The following is a 26115-nucleotide window of genomic DNA, read 5'->3' on the forward strand; positions in this document are numbered from 1 at the left end:
TGGCATTTCTCAATCCAAATTCATCCTAACGGATGCGCCTATTCCTTATTGAAGATCATTCCATCCTGGCAGCGATGGTCACACAGAGACCGAAGCTGTACCTGCCTATGGACAACCTGGCTTGGACTATTCTCTTCAAAGACATCCTGCTAGGGATCCTCTGTACTCGGGGCATCACATGATGCCTCAACATCCAGTGACTGTAGCTACAGCTGGTAAGCCATCCAGCTTCTTTTTCAAAGATGAAGCTTCGGAAGCCTGTTAAACACCTGCACCATAACATCGTGTCAGACCTGTGATGAAGATTTAGGACAGAATCCACTGAATGTTCATGGATGCATCTTTGCAATCTCAGTAGTCGTGAATTTAAAAAACCCATTGTTAATGCGAGTCTGTTCGATAGGTCCTCAACAGCCCAGGCCGTCCAGCACGCAAAACGTGTATCAGGGTTACGAAACCACCCAGTCGCCGATAGCTTACGGCTCACCTGGCCAGCAGAGTGCATCTTCGTCGGTTTTAAGTAGAATCCAAAAGCCAGCAAATACATCGCCGACCCCGGTGCAGCAAGCTTGGGCTATCGGAAGACAGGTGAGTGCATCCGTATCAATTTCCTTTCACAATTCTCAAATTTGGTTACTAATTAGTGTGTGGGTTTCTCAGCAGCAACCGGTAACAGAAGGATATCAGTACAGTCAATTAAGTCCATCTAGGTCACCGAGCGGACCAACTTATACTCAATTAAGTAGCGGTGCTAGGACACCTGCTACACAGTATCATGCAGTCACCACAGTGCCTAATAATCCGGGTAAGTATGGCTATCATTTTTGTACCGGGTCTCTTTCATCTAATGTTAATCCTTTGTCTACCAGAAGCCTATTAATAGAATTTTAAATAAGATTGAGGATCTTTATGCTAAATACAAATTTTTTACCTCAATTGCAACAAACTGTATTTTTAAATTCGTCTAATATTTGTATAGTGTTAAATTACACGTACTCGTTCTTGTCATGAATGCATAAAATCCTCAATCTAATACAAACGAAATTATTAGATTACGTTACCACAGGTGAGTCGTTGGTTTACGATTGAATCCGCTATTGCTGCTGACGGATCTATTAAAAAATCCTTAGGAATGGACCATAGGCTTTCGAAAATTATGAAATAATTGCCAGTATATAATGTGTTCACAATATGGTAGCTAACACTGTTGAATTTGTTAGGTATGTGGGGGTGGCAGAGCCAACAGCATCAAGCACCTCAACCAGACGGCGGACAATCAAATCCTCAAGTGACTGGACAAGCGCAACCACCCCATCCTGCTCAGGGTGGACCTGGCACGCAACCCCAAGAGCTCTCAGACATGTTGCAGATGCTGCAAGACCAGGGCGGAGCGTCCGGTTTCGAGGAGTTAAATATGTTCAATACTAATTTCGAGTAGCGACAAGGAAATAGCATCGAAGATTGTTTACCTTAAAGTCACTTTAAGGTTCGAAATCATTGGCACACTGTCTCGAGATCATGCCGAGCATCATAATCAGCACTTTTACTTCAGCAATTAATTGAAAGTTCGCAATTAGCACCTCACGTATTAAACTTTGACCCGAATCGACGGTGAGGATCAGAACGGCCTAAATTCGTCGGTTCGTTAGCGTTTCGTTTCATGAGAAGTTTCATTCGACCGCGTCGAAGGAGATACGATGGCAAAGATCGTACGAGATGTTCGGACAATTCGTCGGAAATTCATGAATATCATTTTGTGAAAGTGCCATTAGACGTGTTGTTGGTAAAAAAGAAAAAAAAAACAAAGAAAAAATGGTCACTTATAATACGCACAGATGAATCACAGTGGAGGAGGTTTAGGTAGCTTTTTAAAAGAAATACACGGACTTTATCGTGGGAGGATCGTTCGAACGAGAGCTATGATTTTACTTTTAAGTTTGTTCGTTTATTTTTGTGGTTAAGGATCGTGTTGAATGAATCATTGTGGAAATCATTCTTCTTCTATTACTTCCCGTTGTTGATCTGATTTTAGAGCGTAAGAAGAGCATTCTTGGAAACGATGTTTGTAAATTAGAGATTAAACTGTGAACTCCCCTCGTCCTGATTTTTAACAAAATAAACGCAATTATGTAGGTAAGTTATATTTAAATTGTACATGGAATCGAAGAACGATAACTCGCGGGGTTTCGCGGAGCTATTGTTGACTGGATGTAAGTATGTATAAACTTTTGGATGAGACAAAAATACGTGTGAGGTCTGTAATTGTTCGGAGAGCGACGCTTCGTTAAGATTTCGGACTATTAATTGAGATTGCGTGTATCGTGTACGATTGCTATCACCTTTTACATTGTTATAGGAGTTGAACATCGCATCTGTGCTTATTAATAAGTAATACGGGATAATAGTCCTGATTTTATTTAAAAAAAGGAAACGAGAGAGCACTTCGACTAAAAAAAAAATAATACTAAATTTAACGAGGTGCATCCTAAAAATTAAGGGTGAAGAAAAGTATTTTTAAAACTTCTCAATCAAATCTATACAAATCACGGTAATTTTAATACCAGCTTATCGTTAGATTTCTAAGGTTAGCTTAATTATTTTAATTTAGATCTTTGTAATTATAAACAGTGCAATCATAAGAATCAACACTCAATGGACAAAAAGAAAAAAAAGAGAAAGGGAGATTGTTTGAACTCGACGATGTACAAAAAAAATTATGTAATCCACTTTTGCTTCTCTGTGCAAGACACCATTTTTAGATATTCCTAAAGAAAAAATATAGATAATGTTACACATACGAATAATTGCATTTATAAGTAACCACGTGTGATTTAGCGCATTTGTACATGTCTAGAGAATTCTGATAAGCAAAGATCGAAACGAAAAATTGCAGCATATCATAATGAATTGGGAACATTTTTACTAATATATAAAAAGTATTCAACACACGCGTACGATTCTTTTTAATCATCCTATGTCGAAAGTAGTTTCACTGACTATTGCTCGGACAATAATTAACGTGTCGATGGGTGCATCGATATGTATACGCGAACGATTAATTAAATTGCAAATCACGCCTGTAAAACATTTTCGGGGCCCTTTATCCTTGATCGTTTCCGATCATGCTCCTCCACCGTGCCCTTTGTGAAAGTAAGATGAGTTTCGAACTTGATTTTGTGCAAAAAAAAAAAAGAAATAGTTACCTGAAATTTCTATTATGGAATTATTTAAAAAGAAAAAAGAACGGAAGGATAATATGCGCTCGTATGAAACGAAATTATTATTTATAGATTCCTCCAGTGCGCTTATTATATTACATAAATATAAAAGTTGTATGAATCACGGAACAATTGGTAATATAAAGTCCACATTCGTGTTGGAGAGCTGGCGTAATTATTGAACCCTTCGCATTTTTTTGTTTTCGAGGAGCTAATAGAAAATCTAAACAAGTGAAACTGTACATCTTCTCCTGTATTTAAAAAGCTATACAAAAGTTATAATTTCAGTTTGACTGCGGACAAAGCGTCCTTCTGCTTTTTCTTCGAACGTGCGTCAGTCTTGGATTTGATGTGACTCTTCACTTGGTCCTGCAGTTGATTGAAGAATGCAGTCGACGACTTTGGAACCCTCTGCCCCGTCTCATCCATTTTGACAATGTTCCGATTGTTGATTAACTTTTTCGTCAGGTCCGTTGCCTTGTCCTTCTTGTATTTCTTCGTTATTCCGGGTTTCATCGCGTTCAGTTTCTCCTTCTTCTCCATGGCTTCTTGTCGGGCACGCTGCTTCATCTTCTTGTGCCTTCGTTCCCGTTTCATATCCGTCTTCTTTCTTTCTGCTCTGTCCATGAGATCGCCTCGTTGTTTTTCTGAAAAACACGTGAAAAATATCAATAAATACTGAAAAAATCGAAACAAGTTTTCCCCAATAAAATACCTACCTTTAATTTCCTCCGGAGCCAATAAAGCAGCATCGCTGACCGCTACCGGCGCCACTTCCTCCATGTTAATTGCCGGAATATTGCTGATGATCTTGATTTCCGGTTTGGCCTAAAACAAGTACGTAAGATTTGTAGAAAATAGCAAGACGAATTAGTGGCAAATTTTGTTATTATTTTACCGGTTTCGGGGTGTAGTGGAAGTTGGACAGTGCATCCAATTTCAAGAACACGGAGTGCATCATCTCCCGGATTTCCGTGTGCAACTTTGGCTCCTCTTCCTCTTTCTCTTCGTTGTCTGGATTCAGTGCTTGCTTTTGTTTAAGATATTCGTTCTCGTAAATCTGAGACAAGCTTTCTTTGCTCTTTTCCTGGTTCAAGACCAGCTTCTTCTTGTACTCCATTGGAGTCTCGACTGGTTTGAATTTCTTCTCGACGTCGTCCCAAGCTTTGTCCTTTATCCTTTGTTTAATTATATCCTCCAGTTTTACAGTTGTTTGCTCGGTAATGATAGGAGCAGGCCTCGTTGTTATATCAAACTCGACAAACTCTTCCAGCAAGGAATTCTGCGGCCTGTTAGCAGCGCTAACTTCGCCCTTTAATTGCCAGGGTTTCTCTGCCACTGCTTCTTCTTCCAACTGCTGGATCCTTTCTAATAATCTCTCTTGACGAGTTTCAAGAGAGGATTTAATTTCTGCATCTTCCTTTCTGTTGTCCGATTTATTTTCTATGCTGTCCGTGTCGTCGGAATCGTTTGTAAGATTGAAAGTAACTTTTTTCTTGGAGGATTTGCGCTCGTCTTCTTCCTCATCCGTGTCCATTGCTTCGTCTGAATTATCGTGCAGAGAATCATCATCTAGGTCTTTACTATCAGCGTTTTTGTGCTGTACAGAGTCTTTGGCTTCCTCGTCATCGCTCTGTGGACTATCAAAGAAGTCCGTATACTTCACCAGCTTCTCTTCACCACTTTTGCTCTCCTCGTCATCTGAAAAATCATTGAAGAGATCCACTGATTCCTCGTCAGAGTCTTTCTCATTTTTTTCATTCTGTACTTCCTTCCTTTCTTCCTTGGTCAGATATTCGTCTAATTCTTGCAATTTAAAGAATTTGTCATCCACTATGGATGGCTTCTTTCTCTGCTTGCTCCTGTCTCTCTTTTGTCTCTTTGAATCGTTTTCCAGTTCCATCTCACTGTCCAAAACATCTTCTTCAGACATGTTTTCTTCTTCTTCGTCATTGTCTGCCACAGTTTCTTCGTTGCTATGTACAATCTCTGGTCTTCTTGCGCTAACCGGTATAGTCAATTTCTTACTCTCGGCTAGAACCTTTGAGACGCCTGTAATAAAATGCATAAGTTCACCTTCATTCTGTAATTCGAGTTGTTGCCAGATCTGCTCTTCGTCGAAACCCTCTGTTACAAGCTCTGGCAGTGCATTTGTGTTTCTTTTCGATTGCTCTTTCGCGAAGTCGTATAAGCGTTTCGTTGAATTCTTGAAATCTAATGCTGCTCCATTTTGTACGCTATAATATTAGTGAATTAATTGATCGCAACTGCGATTACTACAAATACGTATTAGGTTACGTTATTTAAATAAAACGAAGTACGAAGGGCTTACCTCAAAAATAGTTCCCGTTTTCTAGTATTATTATCAATTACAGATAAAACATTCTCAAGTATTTCTGTTTCAGACATTGTAAATGCACATCTATTTTAAAATTGTTTGAATAAAATTTTCATCGAAAGGTTATGTTTATATCATGTATGCACACCACACGCATGGCTGGAACATCGAGGAAATTGACAACTACCATCACAAACGAAATAGAAGATAGACCTAACATCTCATGCGCTTTTGTGGTCACGTGTTATGCTTTACCGACTTCAACATTGAAATAAAAATAAAGTTGATAAAATAATATTTTACATTACCGACATCTCTACAGAACTGGTGTGGCGCCTTCTAGTATCGACCCGTAGCACTGACGAGGTACTGTTGAAGACTGCCAGCTAGGTACTGGCACCACAGACGAGGTATAGGAGACTCCTATACCTCGTCTGTGATATTGGTTCCACAATACTAGTTCCGACCGATACGGTAGGATGTGACACATCCGTAGTGCTACAAATCGAATGGGTTTTTACCTCGTCAAGCAGATGGCGCCATCGACAAACCCCTACAATTATCGACTGTCGGTATCACGTGGCTAACAGTTTGAACGTTTTGTCACTACGTCCAGTATCGCTAAATTTACATTTTCAGGAGCATGATGATTCGTGCCGGAATTTACGTTGTCTTATAGGAAACGCGGCAGTCACTGCATCTATATTAAAACGTTTCTAAATTCCTTCGGAACACGTAATAATGGGATGGAAAGACAAATGGTTCTGGAGAAGGGGAGGTTGCGATGGATGAGCGAGGAGATCTAGGAAAGGAGTGGGAAGGCTGATCAAGGTATGGGTATGGGAATGGTTTCAGGGGGTGTAGAGAGGAAGAGGGAAGGGAGATTTTTGGGAAAGGAAGGTAAGGGCAGATGGAGATCTAGGAATCTAGGGAGTGCTGGTGATCTGGAGAAACAAAGGGTAATTGAGCGATCCAGTGAGATGACGAAGATGATTTTAAACTGATGAAAGGGTGTCGTCCCGGGTGTACCATTAAATTAACGAGTGAGACTACATAGTAAACCCTGTATTAGGCTCAATGTTGTTAGCATTGTCAATTCGTCGACGTATACGAATCCTCGGTGTATTAATCTCATTTGTTCGTATTTCATAATTTTTTGAATTTGCCCTCCTGCGGAGGCCGCCACGGCGGGTCGTGCAGTGCCTCCACCTGACGGCCGGCTGGGGGAATTCCTTTCCCTACCAAGATCCCTAGCAAACCAACGACTACATTCACGCTGCGGCGGAGCATTTATACGGGTGGACTGCAACCAGGCGCTTTAGTCTCTGTTTGGGATGCGAGGCGTGAGTATGGGGTACGAGTGCAGCCCGCCAGGCGTGAACTGCATCGAGAATTGAAAACAAAAACACCCGGGGAAAAGCGAGATCGCGTGTATGACGACGTGTTCGACCGGCGCGGAATCCCATCAAAACAAGAAAGCATCAAGCTCGCATTGTCCGGGCAGACACGAGCCCGTTCGCGTGTCAACCCTCCGCTGCGCAACCTTTTTTCCCTCCGTCGATTTTCCCGTCTCTGTCAGTGAGTACTCGAACGCGAGCTGTCACTCGCAAATGTACGGTTAATCGATCCGCGTGCAATAACGAGAGACCGGACCGCGTCGCTCGATGCTTGGCAGAGCAACGCGGCCGCGAACCGATCCGCACGATTCTCGATTCTCGAAATCGGGGGCTGAATCGTTCCTCGTCGATGCGACACTGTTCGCCGCGTGTGCCTCCTAGGGATACGTGAACGGGCAACCATTCACAAACAACAGTCACTGGTGGATACGTCCGGGCGAGGTGAGTCTGCACCGACTATTTTATTCTATTTTTTTTTTTCATATGCAATTCTATCAATTCTATTAATGCTGGTTTTAATCCCGTAACTAGTAACTAAAATCAGAAAATTGATTTATTCACATTTATAGCAACCATAACAGGAACAATAATGAAAATAACATCTTTCGGAGTCAGTAGCTCTTCCACCCTCGAACGACATTATTCGGAAACAACACTTTCATACCTCGGAAATGATGTTCTACAGAAGGGTTCAATCGAGGGTTGACCAACGGTTCACATTACTATAATTGACGCGCGACCACACACAGTAGAAATACATTTTACAGAAACTGGGACGAAAGGAAGATTTGTTTACCCGCGTCACAGATTGTCGCTGTGTGCACAAATATTTAGAAACGAGCTGCTATCGTGTGCATCAATATTTACGTGGATCGCTGTACCATTTGTTCAAACATTTTTCCTCGATTAGGCCATATTCTTCCAAGCTGTTTTCGCTCGCTGCCCCCGTTTAGCTTTCTTTTGTCTAGCATCCACCTCGGGTAAATCATCTCTACTTTAACAAAAAGAAAAAAAAAAGTACAGTTTTTGACTGTTAGAAAGTGCGATGGTAAAGAAAGTAAAATAAGTAGAATAGAAATTTAAATGATCCGTGAATCTTCTCAGCCGAGAAGACGGCCGGGGATCGACGGATCGTAGAAAAGAAACGCGAGGGAAAATACAAGAGATTCTTCTAGATAGAATTGAGAGATGATACACGGTTACCGAGGAACATTTTGTCGGTGGTCGCATGACACTTGAATGGACCGCGATGATAGGTCGGATTGCTTTCTATCGGAGAAAAAGTGTATTGTTTCGCTTGGTGCGTGCCCGTAGAAAAGAGGTTCCGACCGAGATTCGACGAGTCTGTCATAGATTATCGCAGTGCAGATAGATCGTCGGGTTCATCGAGTCAGAGACAATTAGCTTGCGGCGAGCCGCGTTTATCAATGGGAGGAAGATGGGAGATTAAGTTTTCGGAACTACGCGTCGAACGCTAATAACCGCTATACACGAGAACAGTTGATTAACTAGGCTACTCTGGAGTAGTATCGGCCATAGTTGTGCAGAATTACAATTGGATTACTCGAAGAATTATAATTACAAAGTAATTGAATTACATTGTAATTCAATCATATTGTAATTTATAATTGAGATCTTCATTCAATTCAATTACAATGTAATTCGTAATTGCAATGGAGTACAATTACAGAATACTTTGTAATTAAATTACATTAATTGCGAATTGCGATCAGACTTGTACAGATTTACAATTGAATTACTCCAGGAATTATAATTACAAAGTAATTGAATTACATTGTAATTCAATCATATTGTAATTTATAATTGAGATCTTCATGCAATTCAATTACAATGTAATTCGTAATTGCAAGGAAGTACAATTACAAAATACTTTGTAATTAAATTACATTAATTGCGAATTACGATCAGACTTGTACAGATTTACAATTGAATTACTCCAGGAATTATAATTACAAAGTAATTACGTTAATTGCGTTACGTATTATGAATAAGGACGAGTTAATTCTTCAAAGTTCCGGGCTGTACATAAATTGGAGAGCTGTATTATAATTATATTAAATAAATAATTAGTAATTGAATTAATTGGAAGGTTTGAATCATGTAATTCAGTTACGACGTAGTTGAATTACAATATAACTGAAATACAATGTAATTCAAATGTACAATTGAATTACACCGTAACTGAATTAGCACAAGTTTGGTATCGGCTACGGCAAATGTTTTGTTAGAAAATATTTATCTACCGAGGATTATCGAGTCGACCAACGGTCACTTGTATTTATCGGCTACTTGGTTGATTCGTCTCTTCGAATGCCCGTACAATGAGATTAGAAGTACAATACTGAGATTGCGAAGAGAGCATTGTTTCGCTCTCGCTTATCCTATTTTCCCGCTACTCATTATCTGACAATAGCTCCTCGAGTCACTCAAAAATTCGAGTATAGCTTTCGAGAGCTTTATCAACGCTGGAACTACGTATGAATCAAAATACCTAGATCTGTTGTTGTTTACAATCACTCGAATCGCGAAGCTCTGTTTGCAAAGGAAAAATTTATTTACAATATTCTGGAACCAGATAAAAATTGATTTTATCTTTTAGTATTTCTGATAAGTTGGTAACTTGTTTCATTTTTTTTTTATTTTCATAAATGCATTAAATGCACAAGTCTAATTGTAAAATCAGAGTCAATGCAGTTTCGTTTATTGATGCTCGACGGCTCTAGCGTTAAATAATTCGGACGCGCGGTCGCTTTAACGTTCACTTCTGTTTTTGGTGAAAATTGATTTCGGAGCAGGCTCCTTGCCTTTTTCTCGTTTTGTCATTGAAGCATCGGGTCTATTTTTAAGCCGGCGTCGCCATAAAAGTCCCAATAAATTTTCTCAAAGTCCGGCCGGTGACTCACCTGTCCTCCGCGCGGTTTAAAACACGCTTAAAAGGCAAATGAGGTGATTAATGTATCGGCGTGTAACAGCTAGGAACAAATAAATCGCACGCAGAAAACGATCCTCCACGCCGCAAGGTTTACAATCACAATGCAATCTCGTGTCTATCTTCTTCGGGCTAGATCGATCTCGTACGAGACATTCCGGCTAGGCTCTTCGGGACGACCTCGAGATAAGAACACGCTCATTCTTTCCGTATTTCGATTTACTCATCGTGATTATCCGCGTTTCGCAATTACTTACTTACAGATTAGACTGTTGCGGCGATAGTCTAATCGCTGCGCGAACAAATTTTGCGTGATTCGGATTAAACATTCCCGGAGAACGCTTCCCGCTTTTATATTTAACCTTGAACGATTCCGAACGATCCGAGTTTCTTAATATCTTTCTCTTTCGGTATGGCAACAGTTACGGACACAACAGCTGTTTCTAATAGCTAGATTTTATGCATCTGTGCGCACATGGTTTTCTAAATTCTAAAAGCAACGAAAGCGTTGATAAGCTGCAGAAATTTCTCTTCTGATCCGTCGTTCTCGAACCAGCGTATAAGATCTCCAATTCAAAATTATAGAATACACTGAATTATTTATTTTTATTCGATTTGGAGTCTTAACAGGACTTCTCACAATTCATGGAGACTGATTCTAATGTTTAGAAAGTACTCGCCGAAACACTGTAAAATCGGCAACGCGATCGGCAACTGAACCTTTAATTAAAAATGGCAGGAGAATCTTTTCACATTTTATGAATTGGAGAACTCTAACAGAGCCTTTAGTGGCCTATAAAGAACGATTCTAACGCCATTAAATAAAAAATCGGCGGAAAAAGGATGCAGAAAAATCGGCGGAAAAATCGTACAGAAGAATCGTCAGTGAAATCATACAGAAGAATTGACGGTAAAATTATACAGAAAAATCGGGACAAAAATTGAACACAAAAATTGGCGGTAATATCATATAGAAAGATCGGTAGTAAAATCGTACAGAAGAATCGGCGGTGAAATCATACAGAAAAATCGACGGTAAAATTGTACAGAAGAAACGGGGTGAAAATTGAACAAAAAAAAATGGACGGTAAAATCGTACAGAAGAATCGGCGGTAAAATCGGCGATAAAATCGTACAGTAGAATCGTCAGTGAAATCATACAGAAGAATTGACGGTAAAATTATACAGAAAAATCGGGGCAAAAATTGAACACAAAAATTGGCGGTAATATCATACAGAAAGATCGGTGTTAAAATCGTACAGAAGAATCGGCGGTGAAATCATACAGAAAAATCGACGGTAAAATTGTAAAGAAAAATCGGCGCAGGAATTGAGCAAAAAATTGGAGGTAAATTCGTACAGGAAAAAAAAATCGTCAGGCAGCCCGGCGACGGCGACAGAGTGTATTCAGCACGAAGATCGTTGGATCGCCGATCTGGTTCGTTTTGAGCGGGCATTGAAATCGGCCGCGATACGCGCGCGTCGGATAAGGATAATTCGCGGGGATATACGATGTCCGATCGGCAACGATAGTTCGCCGATGATTGAATTGGCAACGCGAGGGTTGGCCGGGGTCGGCTCGGCGCGCGAAGACGATCAAGATTACCAGAGAAAGACAAAGGAGATCGTTTACCGATAATGCGAGCCGCGCGAGACCAAACGAGACGGGGCGATACTAAACGAAACGAAACGCGAGACCGCAGCACCCGGACAGACAGATGCTCGCCGGATTGTTTCGATGTAACTTGGATGTACTTAGCTGCACTTAGCGGAGATGCGCTTTGCCGATAATCGGCTCCGTGCAGGTTTCGAAAGCGTATATCCACGGCCTCCCGTGGAACACGACGCCGATCGGGATCGCGATCAACGATTTGTCGTGGTTTTCGTGGACAGTTTGCGTGATTTAGGCTAGCCACGAGCCGCACGGAGGTTAGTCTGATCGCCACTCGACCGGCGGAAGCCTAATCCCTATATTTTTGACGCTGGTGGCTGAATTATTCGCAATTTTCTCGGACCGATGGATTTTTACGAACTTGGACGCGTTTCTGATTGAGAACAAGCAGCAATGATCTGTTAGATCTCTTCAAATTCATCTTCGATTCTTTTAGGACTAGGAGGACTTACAAAGGACGTTTGTAGGTCATTACAAAAATGGATATCCGAGTATCATAAAAAATACTAAATACAGTGTAAACCATCCGATTAATTAAAATCAAGGGTTAAGACACTAGTCAGCAATCTAGCCGACAGTTTCTCTCAAAGTTTAATTACGCGGGAGGTTAAGAGTTAATGCTAATCGAGGTAACGAATCAGCGAACGGTGTTCAAAAGTCGTAAGAGTAACTTTTCCTGGGAAAATGGCGAAGCCTCGGAAACGTAGGGCGATCGAGCATCGGCGAAAAGGTCAGCCTGAAAAGACCTAACCTGCGCAACGCGTCGAGAAGATGAAAGTTCTCGTCCACGAAATAAGTATAGAAGTATAATACCGGGAGCGTCGAGCATTCGCAGAATCGTCCACGGTGGATTTTCGCGTTTGATCGCGCGGGCACAATAGAGAAAGCGGAAAGAGATTAATGGAAACGGAGAGTGAAAATTCAAATAAATAGCGATAATAAGACGAAGAGGAGGCGCCGCTGTCGTGGATGGGCTGGACGGGCTAGATAGTCCGCGAACTTATGGCACAGGGGATGGTGGGAGAGCAGGAGGGGCAACGGGACATTTGCATATTATGTCTTGATACACGGGTTCCGGGAATGCAAATGAGGCGGTTAAGAAAACTAGTAGGCAAGCGAGCGCGCTTAAACAATACCGGCCGCAACTATTTCTGCTGGGTAGAAGAGGTAGAAGAGGCTGCAACGGGAAAAATCGCGTAACATTATCCTACGGAGTAAACCGGCGGTCGTTCGCGAGAAAAGAAGAAGAGAGATCATTCAGCAGAAACGTCGCTATATCCTTCACCGTCGAGATTCTAATCTCTTTTGGTCCGAGATCCGCATAAATCACACTTACGCTAATTGCGTTCGATGGGCGCGTCGCTCGAAGTACATTTGCGTCAGGGGTTCTCCATCCAACGTCAGGGTTCCATCAAATTTTTCATGGCTGTGCAAAATGTTCGTTAGAATTGACTCGAATCGAAAGGAAAAAGTTACCCTCTCTCTCTCTGCCAACACCGGATTAGTCGCGTGACATCGTGACACATGCGCGACAGAGATAAAACGCGTCACGTGATCGGGCCGTGGCTGAAGCGTGGGTGAATAGCGTCGTAGAAGGGGAATTAGTGTTTATTTTTTACTTCCTTTTGCCGTAAAAAGCTCCACTAAAAGTTGCCCATTTTTGTACTACACAAGCAATTGACCTTTGCAAAAACCGGGCAAGTTCTTTTTCCCGTGAAATTAATACTTTGCTGATTGAAGTAGCAAAAACAATTTCCCGAAATCAAGACTTGCCGAATTTTTACATAAAGCCACGTTACCGAGAACTTTCCGAACAGTTGAAGAAGATTTCCATCGTTAGCACACAATTTTCTTTCGAATAAGTATGTTTAACGCCCTGCCCTATGAGTTCCTCCACAGCTAGGATGATGGAAAATTTGTTGTTTTTAATCTTGTGCCGAAAACAAATGGATACTCAGATGTCGACAGCGGTAGAACAGAATTTAAGAGCCAAGACTCCTTTGATTCGCGATAAGGTAGAGTGACCAGGTTACCGACAAAAATAGGCGAAAAATGGTTTTACGCGCCTCAACTTTTCCTGTCCTTATATGGGAATATTTTTCGCTGGGAAATGGCTCCTCCGAAAGAGAAAGAGGAACCTTCTTTTTAAACAAATCTGTCTATATAAAGGGTCCAAGTTTCCGTGTTTGGTCACGTGACTATCCCAGGCCCTTAAGAATGAAAGAAACTTATGAAGGAAAATGGTACTTTTGTAGGAGAATGGCACTTTTGTAGGAGAATGGCACTTTTGTATGAAAATGGCACTTTTGCAGGAAAATGGCACTTTCGTAGGAGAATGGCACTTTTGTAGGAGAATGGCACTTTTGTATGAAAATGGCACTTTTGCAGGAAAATGGCACTTTTGCAGGAAAATGGCACTTTTGTATAAAAATGGCACTTTTTTCGCGAAACCCACCCAGTCATACATAGAAATGTAATAACGATTTGCGAATTTCAACGCAGCCGAGTGCTCGTTTACTGGACAGGTCAGCCTAAGGCGACTGAAATGAACGTTTGCATAATCCGACAGAGACATTCCACGGATTGTAGGGCCACATAGAATCTGGGCTGGCAAACCAAATTCGAAGCGCACGGCGCAACAACGCTCGGCCGAAAATATTAATTGAATTCCGGCCCGCTGCGCAAATGCGAAATTTAATTATGCGACGCACCGTTCGCCGCAATTATTTCGACCGAAGCCTACGAACGAAAAATCCCGATTCTCTGGAACTGGATATCTTAAGTCAGTGACTGAAGGCTGTGAACGGAAATCACGTGACTACCCTTGGCTCTTAAAGGGGGTGTGTTGTATACGACGCAGGTGAGCATCGAAACAAATGATGACAGGGCTTCCCACGGCTCGGCATTAATTTCTCAGCGAAATTCTGGATCTCCGAGCAGGTAGATCTTTTTTGGAAATTTGTCCCGTGTGTTATTCGAGCCGCAGGCGTGGAGATAGGCGGTTCAGGGGCCACGAGGCTCGTCGGCTGCAGCCGCGGCGCTCCGGTTAAAAGTGAATGGGGAACCCCGCTCCATTCACAAGATTTTCCTCTCCGGTCAGTTTCGCCAGGCGCGTACCGGGCTGGTTTGCACACGAGCACACGGAACACACAGCACACACCTGGGCGAGCTCGTGCGGACGCACGCGCGGGTCTCCACCACTGCGACAAATCGTCGTCGGAGACCGTCGTTGCACTCTCGCAGCGAAGCTCGCACGCGAACGCCCGTGTCCTCTTTGGAAATTCCTCGCGTGCCCCGAGCTGTCTGTCCTCCGCTCGCTATTTTCGGCCCCCGCTCCCGACATTTCTCACGACTGACTTTTTCCCTTTCGCTTTGTCTCCTGTCCTCGACCCCCTCGCTCGCCGATAAGATCGTAATCGCGTGTCAAAAATCACCGGTAATGATCACCAACCGCCACGGGCATCGTTTAACCTTTTGCACTCCGTTGGCGCCACTAGCGAACACTAATTTATTACTCAGGAATAGTGGATTTTATGAATTTGTGGCAAAAATTAGTTAGAACAATTTCAGAACAGTTTAAAGAAGAAATACATGTTAATCAGTTCACCCGTGTGTATGATATATTTATTATCGCGCGTTAGAATAAAGCGGACCAATAAATGAAAACACAGTCAAGAGATTCATAAACGTCTTCAAGTTTCGATTGACAGAATGAAATTGTTGGCTCACGAGATTTTGCGCTCGGAGTGTTAAATTTTCCGTTCCTAACAACCACTATTTTGTTAATCTCTTTGGATCAGGGTTGTTGAGAGATTAACGGCTTGACAAATTGCAACTCCGAAATAGACAGAATCAATGTTTAATGTTCGGAGTGCATGTAGACCAGCGAAAACATTTCGTTTCGTGTAGCAAATTATAATCGAATTGCGGAGGAAGTTTGATGAATAAACGAGAGAAGTCGTGGGTGAGACGGTGAACGAATGTGGAAATATAATAAAACGATGTGAAAGTAATTTATACATTTCTGTAGCGGAAAATGAGATCAGAGAGCGAGGTTTTCCACGGAGCAAAGATCTAGAAGCTGTAAAGATTAAAACGGTTCTCGCAGCAACGATTTGGAGCAGCTAAAAGAGAGAGAAAGAGAGAGAGATACAGGCTGGGTCTGTATTGTTGAATAATCGTGTTACGAAAACGATCGTGGCCGGATTACATACATCCTCGTTGCAATCACTTTTCCTTCGATGGCTTCTGAGCGTTTATCGCGGGCATCGCGCATAATTTACAGGCGAAACGTTGCCCCGGCCTCGTAAAAATCCTGTTCACGCACGAATGTGTGGCGTGGCGGTGCGGCGCGCGCGTACGAATTCCGCTCTGGCGCGCGACGTCTAAATTCGTATTTGTTTACCGCTCGCGATCCGATCAATCATCCAGTTTCGCCGCTCGGAGGCCGCTTATCGTGTCTCGGAATATTTTAACATTTTTCCGAAGATTTTTCCCGACGAGCCAGAGCCGTCGAACGCCTTTCTATTCGCCTTCGAATATCGACTTTGCTTCGGATCGCTCGTGGTCTCAAAATTCTGATCGACCCTGCTTCATTTTGAACCCCTGTCGCTTATCATTATAAGACTGCTGATTTTATCAATTCATGGCAAAACAGGATAGGTGACATACCAAAGTGCGAAGACACTAATGGAATTTAAGAACAGTATTACATTATTTTCGACTTCTTCAAATTATGGGAATAGATTTTCTTTTATTTTCTACTCCCTGCAGATGACTTGGGAAATTTTTAATTTGCATGAAAATGTTACAAATGGTCTGAAATTGTTACTAGAACCGTGATCTAGTAGTAGGGGAGAGTAGCCTAACACGTTCACGGATAGTAAAAATTTCAGCGAGCTGCAAAAACGGACAGGCAATTTTTCTTGAAACTAGTTGTACTATCCGAAATCTGATTAGACATTAACAATAATAAGTTAACTGTCATTAGTAATGACATTTGGTCATTACTTTGAAATGTATATTAATTACAAAAACTTAAGGTTGTATAAAGTTAAATGAATAAAAATTGGCTTTAAAATATGAATGCTATAGCATTCGTGTTATTTTGCATCACTATGAAGATGAATGCTGTAGCATTCACGTCCGCGAACGTGTTAATTCGAACCAGTATGTAGGTTTACCCACCACGTACTTTTATCCCTACGTGATTGTGAAACTAATGGGTGATTATTAATAGGATTTTATTTTGTTTGAACAGAAATAAATAATAATGAACTTGGTGTAAGGCAAGTGGTAAACAGCATGATGAAATAGAGTCGACTTGATCTCGCGAAACGGTTGCAAACCATTCCGCCTCCGCAGGAAAGAACAGAGTCTCAGCCGACGAAGTAAAAAAGAGTGAAATTTCATGGTAACGCCCCGCCGTCCACCATAATTGTCCGCGAGATAAACGATCTCCGGGAACACGGAGATACATGCGGCTCTGAAATCAGATACTTAATCGAATTAAGGGTCATTTCGAGACGTGTTTGTGGGTTTCTGCCTCTAACAGAGCCATTAAGATCGAAATTACGATTGGTAATATCCAGGCTGGCTGCCCCCCTGTCGTACCGCCACGAATTTACGCGGTTCTTTCAATGAGAGTAGAGCCTAACCAGCCTCGATCGATAAAGATCTGCCGGTCGTTAAGAATAAGGACAACTTTGCATAATCCGATTCACGGGTGAGCCGCGATTGTGTCTGGAATTCGTGTTTCGCTATTCGGAGCAATCGTTGAACGCGAGCGCACGCGTCGTCAAAATTAGCTTCGTTCGCCGAACGAATCGAAAGAATCCGCCGCGATTGCAAGCTCCTAGATTCAAATGGAGCAACTCAAAATTCAGCTGGACGCACTCACGTTCGTCTAGAAGCTCCTAAGATCAACTGGAAGCTCCTAAGCACAACGGGAAGATTCAACTGAAAGCTTTAAAATGCAACTAGGAGCTTCAAAATGCGCCTGGAAGCTTCACAATTCACTCGGAGGTCCTTAAGTTCAAGTGGAAGCACTTGGAATTCAATTGGAAGCAGTCAGATTCGGTTCGAAACAATCAAAGTTCAACTGGAAGCTCCTAAGCACAACTGGAAGATACCAGATTCAACTGAAAGCTTTAAAATGCAACTACGAGCTTCAAAATGCACCCGGAAGCTTCTCAGTTCACTCGGAGGTTCTTAAGTCCAAGTGGAAGCACTCGAAATTCAATTGGAAGCAGTCAGATTCGGTTCGAAACAATCAAGTTCCACTGGAAGCTCTTAGATGCAACTGGAAACTTCGAAATGCAAATACAACTTTCAGAATGTACCCGGAGACTTCACAATTCAACTGAAGGCACTTAGGAGCCAAGACTCCGTAGATAAGCTAGAGTGACCAGGTTACCGACAAATATAGGCGAAAAATGGTTTCACTGGAGACAAATTTTCGCCTTCATACGAGTATATTTTTCACTGGGGAGGGGCTCATTCGAAAGAGATTATGCAGATATTTGGTAATACAAGCGTTAGAAGTAGGTCAAAAATTGACGTGGGATCCAAGCATTGTTATGCCACTGGACGAGCTTTCTGGATGAAATCGAGTAGAACGCGAGCTAGAAAATATCTCTAGCCACAAACTGAGCCATATTCTGTCTCGATTCTCTGCGAAATATAGCGAAAAACTTTCCAGATTCCACAGGGATCTTCTAAATTCACCCGAAAGGATTCAAAATCTTCTAAATGCAATCGCAATGCCCAAAACTCGAGTGCAACCCCACGCCTGCAGCTTCGCCGGTTTGCAATTAATTTGGACGGTCTGTCAGCGCAATTTTTCGGATCGTCGGAAGGTCGACGAGAGAGGGAGAGAGAGAGAGAGAGAGAGAGAGAGAATTCGAGTCGGAACTAATAGAATCGGAGCAGACGCGAGGAGGTCCGATAAGGGAGCACTCAGCCAAGGCCGATTGGTTCTGAAGAAAGCGGAGTGGCGCGGCGCGATGACAAACGAGGCCAGAAATGTTCCGGACGTTATCACCGGGTCCCGATACGGCCGGCAGATACGACGACCGCGGGTTTCTTCGTGTTCCTGAACGGCTCTCCGCGGCATTACCATGCAGGTATTTCGAGCGCACCCATAGGCCGCCGCCGAGCCGTGCAACGCCGGTGCACCGGCAAACGCATTTGCATTTGCATTTCGCGGCGCATGCCGGCGACGTACGTCGGAACAGGTTCATTTTCTCTCTGTGTTCCGTCGCGAATGAATGAAATCGTTAAGCGTTACGACACCCGAGGGGTGGAACGCTTTATCGGGCCACCTTACATCTTCCAAGGAGACCCCTTTTCCGCCTGCTACGCTCCTAGAAAGTCGCCGTAACTTATCAATCGGGAGCTAGTTGCGCCCATACTTTCGGAAACTCTACCCTTTCGTATATTTCGATTCCGCGCCCGCGAACTGGAATGCAACCGTCGCGACTGCAAATTATAGCTTTCAACTCCGGGCATGTAACGAAATCGGCGCTACCGAATTCAGATGTATACCTTCACGTTCAGATCCTTGCGTTTAAACTCACCTGGCGGCATCCAAAATCATTAGCTTCCGGGTTCGCGTCGGATCTCGAAAAATGCAAATTCAATCCGCGCAATGAACCTCGCGGCTTTGAGAATTCATTCCTGAAGGGGTTAACGTTTTACGCCGGTAATATTACGGTGTAATGAATTCTGGAAAAATCCGATGCACGATGGGGCGGCGCGCGTGCTCGAGCGTAATTATATATGCGTTCCTCCCTTGTTTCCTCTTTCGCACCCCCACCCCTGTTAGAACTGTGGACGGTCGCAGGTAGGACTTTCGCAGATAAGCGGCCCGTGGTATCGAATGTCTTGGGAAATCGCAAGTACTCGGCTCGCTCTGCATAAATCGGTGGTATTATCGCGAAAGGGGAGGGGGGTGGGGGAATTTTAATGGGACGGCGCTGCGTGCCTCGAATGCGAAGGGTTGATAAGTGGTCGATGGCTCGGAACGAAAAGGAGAAATTTTTCTGCTCTAAATGGTCGCGTTGCCGACTTCGATGTTCTGGAAAAAGTGCTGGGCGCAAAATTAATTTCAAGGCCGCGAGCATCGATCTTAGCCATCGTTAATAGCCATTGAACACCTTGGTGCTAAAGCAAGCCCTTTTCTTCTATTATTTTTACCATTTATTATCGCCGTGCCTGTGAGCTTTGGCGAGGACTCGACTCATCGTTACAACACATTTTTATATAATGCTGTTTAAACAAACTGTACCAACCATAAACTGAACCGTAAAAATTGAAGGATTTTTCGATTAATCAACTTTCTAAGCAAGCGCGTGTACTTGTTTCCTCCGAAATTGCTCCGGTTTTCAGCGAAATGATCCGATCGTGTGTTGTACGTGCACGAGCGAGACACGTTTGGTGGAAATACAGTTTCCCATGAAACTCGTGCGCCTCGCGTATGGAACTTTCTCGATCTGGCTCACTCTCCGTTTCTATTTCCCATCCGGCGGACTCGGGACACGCGGTTCGGCTGCTCTTTCGCTCTCTTTGCGTGTACATCGTATGCAGTATACCGTTACAACGAGCAAAGCACGCCTTTAAAGTACGCTCACGTAGGTAAACTTACGAACGGGCTTTCATAAGAGGGACCCATAGGCGAGACTCACCTTTTGATATTCCGTCCCTTACACGCTTCCGTTCAATGGAATAATAAAAACCCTCCGGGCCTGAACCCTTTACCTCGCGATCCCAGGGAACGGGCTTGTCCACCGGAGAAAATTAATGCTGGGACGTGCCACCAGACAGAAAACCTTCTTATTTATCGGTACAGCTTGGCCATTAAACATTTCTCGAACGGTACACAATTATATCTCGCTCGCGGACAATTTTCCTGCAGGTTGTTGCGTCGCGTGGTTTATTTTATTGTAAATAGATCTGGGAGTCAAGATTTGCGTAGAAAGTACATATGTTCAAAGAAGCTGGAAATCCTAGATTGGAAGCAGGATTGTAATCTCGAGTACAACGTTCGCGTTTGAAACTTTGAAATTGAACTCGAAAAGTTCAAGTTCGACTCGAGCGCAGGATTAAACGACCGCGCGTGAAAGTGCCTATATAGCGTCTAATCAGTTTATGGGTCGTCCGGCAGCGTAAATCGCGGCGATCATTAATAAACCGATAATTTCAGGAACGCGAACGAGCGCCGCGGCTCCGGCGCCCGTATAATGCCCGTTTCATGCGCTCCCAATGAGGCGCGGCGCACAATTAATGGTCATTTGCTCTTTTACAGCCCATTAAATGTCAACTAGAGTCGCCTCTTTTTATTTCGCATTGCCGCGGATCCCTCAACCAGCGCATTATGTTCTATATAATTAGTTGCGGCGTGTCGGGTTCGCGCAATCTACCGTCCCAGTACATTGTAATAACCATTAATGGACTTCCTCTAGAAGAATTACGCTTGATGACGTTCGATCCCCTATCAACGCTGTCCTCGAGAAATTTATTTCACGGCAACTCTGTCTAAACTACCGGTCACACCCAGGAAATCCGATCTTCGATCTCTTTATCCCTCTCGAAATTCCTCCTCCAACATAACCTCACTTTCCCAAGCTTCTAGCAATTTTTACGACAAATTTCTACTTGTTCTACAATTGAAATCATAAACAATAGCTTCTTTTGTAGATTTTCTTCCTAAAAATACACAATACACGCCATTCTTTCTCTCAGTATTAGGATTTCGATGGATTTAGAAGGCCGACAAGATGGCCGTCAGGTCTTCAAAGCCGAAACTCACTTCGACGCGCGTTTAATATTACTGATGATTTATTTACCGAAAAGAATAGTAGAGGTTATTGTTTCCTTCGCCAAGGTTTTTAACGACCCAGAACGTGAAAACAAGATGGCAGCCGTTCTTCCGGACCGCGACGTTTTCACAGGCGAGAGAAGTCCTTTCGCGAAATAATAATTACCGCGCCGGAATCTTGGGAAATGGTGGTCGCCTTGCCCTCCATTCCTTCATTCATCCATTCATTTCCGATTACCCTCGTTACCCGGAGCCTCGGGGTGGAAACACAATGGCGGGCCATCGAATCCGCTGGCCCGGGAACGTTGTTTCTCACGCGAATTTCCAATATGTTTCTTTTTGGTCGTCGTTTCTCCCGGTAAACGCGCGAGGAATTCAGCCGAGCGGAGTTTATGGTCGTGCATTACGGTTCTTGAGAATTCTGACAATCTCGCGTCATTTCATTAGCGGACTGCGGACGTTTGCGCATTTATGGTAAAAACAGAGCGCAACGTAAACACCGCATTAGAATTATTTTCGACGGATTAAAATTACCGGAAGAGTAAACACTATAATTCGGTCCAACTTCCGTTCCGCACGATTCAGTTAGACAATGTCCAGTTGAGTCCGATCATCAGAATCGCCAGGCATTCGAGCTGCCTTTCGAACGCTCCGCAACGTGCAAAGTTTACGGCGAATAAACATTTTTCCCAGATTCCAACGTTCCTCCATAATTTTCTTCCGATCGACGTGACGCGCAACTGACGCACGTTCGATTACTCATGCGTTGGAACTGGATTACGCGTTTCGTAATTCGCAACTGGTGCCTGCGACACGGACGAAACAAACGCGCGAATAGTTGGAAAATGCGTTCTCATATTTATGGACTGCGGCGTGTAAGTATGTTGCACGTGCCGCAGCCACGCGGCGACGTACACACACGACGTGGGACGTGATCGCGACGGGGGGTAAAGGGGGAGGGGGTATCTGGCCACGTGTAATCCGCTCTTTACGAGGTGGCCGCGTCTGATTTTCAATTCTCGCGATTGAATTATGTATGCGTGTAATGGAAAACCCGGGAACTCGGCCTCGGGACGGATAACTCAATCCCGAACCCGCTGCGCCGCGATCGACGACCCCCCTCGGTGATCTACAGCCTCTTGCTCCGCGTATCTACGGGTACGATAACCGGGTGACGTTTACTTTTTTCGACAGAGAGAGAATTCCAATTTTTCTGACGTCTCCGAGGCAACGATTGCCCCACGGAGCACCGGTGTGGCTGCTCGTAGGGGCGCGGGGCAGCGAAGCCACGCCCACAAATGTCACCGCTTCGGGTTCGTTAACAACTCGAGGTGATTGCCGGGGATAATAGCGTAAAAGCGTTAAGCGCGTTCCATCGCAACGGATCGGAAATAAAGCGGCGCGGGAACGTTCTCCCGTCGAGATCAAAGTCCCTCGGTGCAAATGAATTTTCCTCGAGGACAATAGAGAATGAATTCCCGTTCTTTGTTCCCGCGGAGGGAACGCGTCGAACACGGGGCCCCGACCAGAGCGGCGATTAAACACAGCCGAACCCGATGAATTGCTTGTCGGGTAACAGTTGAGGTAGTATACTCTTTTCGAAAGCCAGGAGCGTTCGCGCGACGCTCGCCAATGCAAACTGTCGGCATTTTAACGAGCAAGTATCGGGGCCCCGGTGTGTGTCGCCAATCTCGCCCCATTAAGATGCCGATAGGCCGCATTTGTCGCATATTTTCCACGCAGCTTTATTTGGCCACGGGCTGTCGGAATCTCCGCAGAGGAGCGTCGATTATGCTGCCCGAGTTTATGCTCCATAAAACTCTCGTCGACTTTTAACAATCGTTCTTTGCCCAAAGCCGAGCGTCGCTCTCTCGCGGGCTCCTCTTTAATTTGCCAATGGTTTGCTCATTTTATATCAGGCTCCCGTCGGACACCTTGGAGAATTGTATCGGTGACCGTTCGTAGAACTCTCTGCGATTGGGTTTTTAGCACCGAGGGCGAGATACGGTGTCCCATGAATATTGCATGAGTCGGCGGTCGCTTCTGGATTTATTTGATATTCGGTACATCAGTTCGGACAACTAGTGGCGGTACGCCGTTTCGGAAAAATCCTCGAGCTTAGTAAATCGAATCGGGATCAGTGCGAGGCAGAGTGAGGGCAAGACGAAGGCAGGAAGTATATCGCCGGTGTAAAACGAAACGCGCTCGTTTCCATACACCTACCCGAAGGCAGGCGCAAAGGCTCAGGACTTTCACGAGTCGCGATCGCTATCGCCTCGTAATTCCTCTCTAGGCTCTAGGCTCGGCTCGGCTCCGCTCGGCTCGCGCGAGCATCGTCCGAATTTTTCCGATCCGGACACCTCTTGCTAAACGGACGCACACAGCACAACACGCCGCGACTTAGGCGACTCTCGGCTCCGAGTAATTGGCCGGGGATCGTGTTGTGCCGGTCGCGAGGCCGCTCGTAAACCTGTCATAAACTCCGTTCAACGCGAGTTAACTCGTCATTTGTATTCCATTATATATTTTCCCTCGATGATTTTCCGCCGTTTATCCGCGAACGCACGCCCGGCAACTTTACGGCCGCTCGAAACGTCGCCGGAAACGAATCGGCGAGTCTGTTCATTGAATGCTCTCTGCCTTTTCGTGTTAATCGCGTTGATCATTCGTGTTGATCATTCGCCGTAATTGCCCGACTGACTTGATCCGGACCGAAGACCCGCAACAAAGTCATATATGTCATCGAACAAAATTCTAACAGAGCCATTAACTTGTTAAGGGTAGGGACTGTGTTTGATCACCGATAGACTGTGTTTGAACATTTATTTTAGAAAATGCTAAATAGGTACAGGCAAAAAACTTTTTACCACATCTTCAGGCATCTTTCCAGGTACTAAACAAAATTTTTTTTCACATTCTGTTCACCACTGTTTATTGTATACGATGCTAAGCGACTCGGTGACGGAGAAACACCGAATCTATTTATAGAATAAACAACGCCAAGCTGATGCAATTTTTACCCTATATTTTTGCACCCTTCTAAATAATAAACAAAATTTTCCGTCGCATTCTGCTTACTGTTAATTCCATTTATCACTGTTTTTTGTATACGGTGCTAAGCGACTCGGTGACGGAGAAACACCGAATCTATTTAAAGAATAAACAACGCCAAGCTGGTGCAATTTTTACCCTATATTTTTGTACCCTTCTAAATAATAAAAAAAAATTTTCCATCGCATTTTGCTCACTGTTAACTCTATTCACCACTGTTTATTGTATACAGCGCTAAGCGACTCGGTGACGGAGAAACACCGAATCAATTTATAGAATAAACAACGCCAATCTGTTGAAATTTTTACCCTATATTTTTGCACCCTTCCAGATAATAAAAATTTTTTCCATCGCATTCTGCTTACTATTAATTTTAAACGGCGCTAGCTGTCCCTTTAACAGGACAGGACTTTTATTGGCCGCGTTGATCACCGTTTAAAACCGTTTCCCCATGTACGGTCCCGACCGATGCGGCCAATCGGTCGCCGCTAAAATATGCAAATTGTGGAACAGAAAATTGCTGATTGTTGCTGGAAATCGTCGCTCGAAAGCGGTGAAGTTGGGAACGAAGCTGGCTCGTGAAGGTTTACAAGGGTAGCCAAGGGACCAGGGTGCAGCGATCGCGATAGGGCACGGTTTCAGACACGTTATGGGGTGGTTAAACCGGCGCGGTAACTAGGGGAGAGTTTCTGGGGCGATCGACAATATGAGCCGCGCCGGACCCATTGTCTTGCAAATCCTTTCTGATTTTATTGCCGGTCCGCGATACATTTCACGGTGACGGCTAATACGCGAATCTGTCGGACGGCTGATCGCATGATGCTTGGGGACGGCCCTGGGAATACGAGCGAATTTAATCGTTGGACGCGTGATTTATATTCGAGTCGGTGTGCGGTCGCGCATTCGAGAAACTGGCACAGCGCACAAGTAATGGTAGTGCACAAAATTTGCACGAGCTAGGGAACTAGTTTATTTCCTGCTGCATGGGCCATTAGCTTTATTTTTATATTCCGAACCCGATCAACTTCGGCTTCGATTCGTTTTATTTGCGGACAGAATTAACCCTTTGCACACTCTTGCTTATTAGGTCGAATGGCGCCTCTGAGGCGGCAAAAGTATTTTCGTTATGTATGTCAGTACTACATACATTTTCTGCACAACCGTTTAGGAAATTTAAATTGTAGTAATGCTTGCAAACATTCGCAAGCCAGCACGCCACACATACTACATTAACCGTCATATTTTCGCTTCAGTACATGCAGCGCAATCAAAAACGAAAACTAAACCACATTATTATTCTCTAGAAGAATAAAATCATTTCGTTGAGCACAATATTTCTTGTTTAATATTTTTACTCAACTTTGTAGCACATAATCACGTTTTATACGAACAATAGACCCAGCGAGAAATATGGTTGAAATAGTTTTCGACCGCAAAGAGTTACGTCTTCGCAAGGTGTATAGGTTCTACAGATTCTTTCAAATAGTACAATCTATTATGGCTACACAACCTTGGTCGTTGACGGCCAATGTTTATACTCTCACAGGCTTTCGAAAAATCTAAAAAGATTCTGAGATAACATAGAATCGTCAATTATTTGAAGCATTAACAGGCAAAGAAAGAAATTGAAATTTCGCTCCGACATAAATGACTCAGGTTGCCCACAGAGAGT

General features: G+C 43.7%; 3 protein-coding genes across 12 annotated transcripts in view; 2 read left to right on the top strand and 1 right to left on the bottom strand.

Annotated features, from left to right (window-relative positions):
• The window catches only part of Tgo (Aryl hydrocarbon receptor nuclear translocator homolog tgo), a 50355-nt gene extending 46974 nt beyond the window's left edge, over positions 1–3381 (top strand). For 7 of the 9 annotated variants that reach the window (XM_076787952.1, XM_076787951.1, XM_076787946.1 and 4 more), the window contains 4 exons: positions 55–215; positions 404–588; positions 661–805; positions 1221–3381. In XM_076787952.1, the coding sequence (XP_076644067.1) occupies positions 55–215; positions 404–588; positions 661–805; positions 1221–1438 (709 nt within the window). In that variant the 3' untranslated portion in view covers positions 1439–3381. The remainder of the gene's footprint in view (positions 1–54; positions 216–403; positions 589–660; positions 806–1220) is intronic. The other 2 variants (XM_076787944.1, XM_076787947.1) reach the window with 2 other exon arrangements.
• Positions 3382–3455: 74 nt separating this feature from the next.
• Positions 3456–5744, bottom strand: LOC143354138 (U3 small nucleolar ribonucleoprotein MPP10). The gene is made up of 4 exons (XM_076787953.1): positions 5551–5744; positions 4117–5455; positions 3938–4046; positions 3456–3865 (listed from the first exon to the last, which is right to left on the bottom strand). Exons 1-4 carry the CDS (start codon positions 5625–5627, stop codon positions 3495–3497), a joined length of 1896 nt encoding a protein of 631 aa, XP_076644068.1. The 5' UTR covers positions 5628–5744; the 3' UTR covers positions 3456–3494.
• A 1109-nt stretch (positions 5745–6853) lies between these two features.
• The window catches only part of LOC143354135 (GAS2-like protein pickled eggs), a 99265-nt gene continuing 80003 nt past the window's right edge, over positions 6854–26115 (top strand). For both annotated transcript variants that reach the window (XM_076787940.1, XM_076787941.1), the window contains exon 1: positions 6854–7394. The gene's annotated coding sequence lies outside the window, so the exon portion shown is untranslated. The remainder of the gene's footprint in view (positions 7395–26115) is intronic.

This window comes from Halictus rubicundus, chromosome 5 (assembly GCF_050948215.1).
Source record: "Halictus rubicundus isolate RS-2024b chromosome 5, iyHalRubi1_principal, whole genome shotgun sequence".
Lineage (NCBI taxonomy): Eukaryota > Metazoa > Arthropoda > Insecta > Hymenoptera > Halictidae > Halictus > Halictus rubicundus.

Bases quoted from the DNA above. Each gene is read 5' to 3' on its own strand.
- LOC143354138 (XM_076787953.1), bottom strand. From the start codon at position 5,627: ATGTCTGAAACAGAAATACTTGAGAATGTTTTATCTGTAATTGATAAT. The intron at 5,456-5,550 runs GTAAGCCCTTCG...CTAATATTATAG, and splicing joins AAACGGGAACTATTTTTGAG to CGTACAAAATGGAGCAGCAT. The intron at 3,866-3,937 runs GTAGGTATTTTA...CGTGTTTTTCAG, and splicing joins GGCTCCGGAGGAAATTAAAG to AAAAACAACGAGGCGATCTC.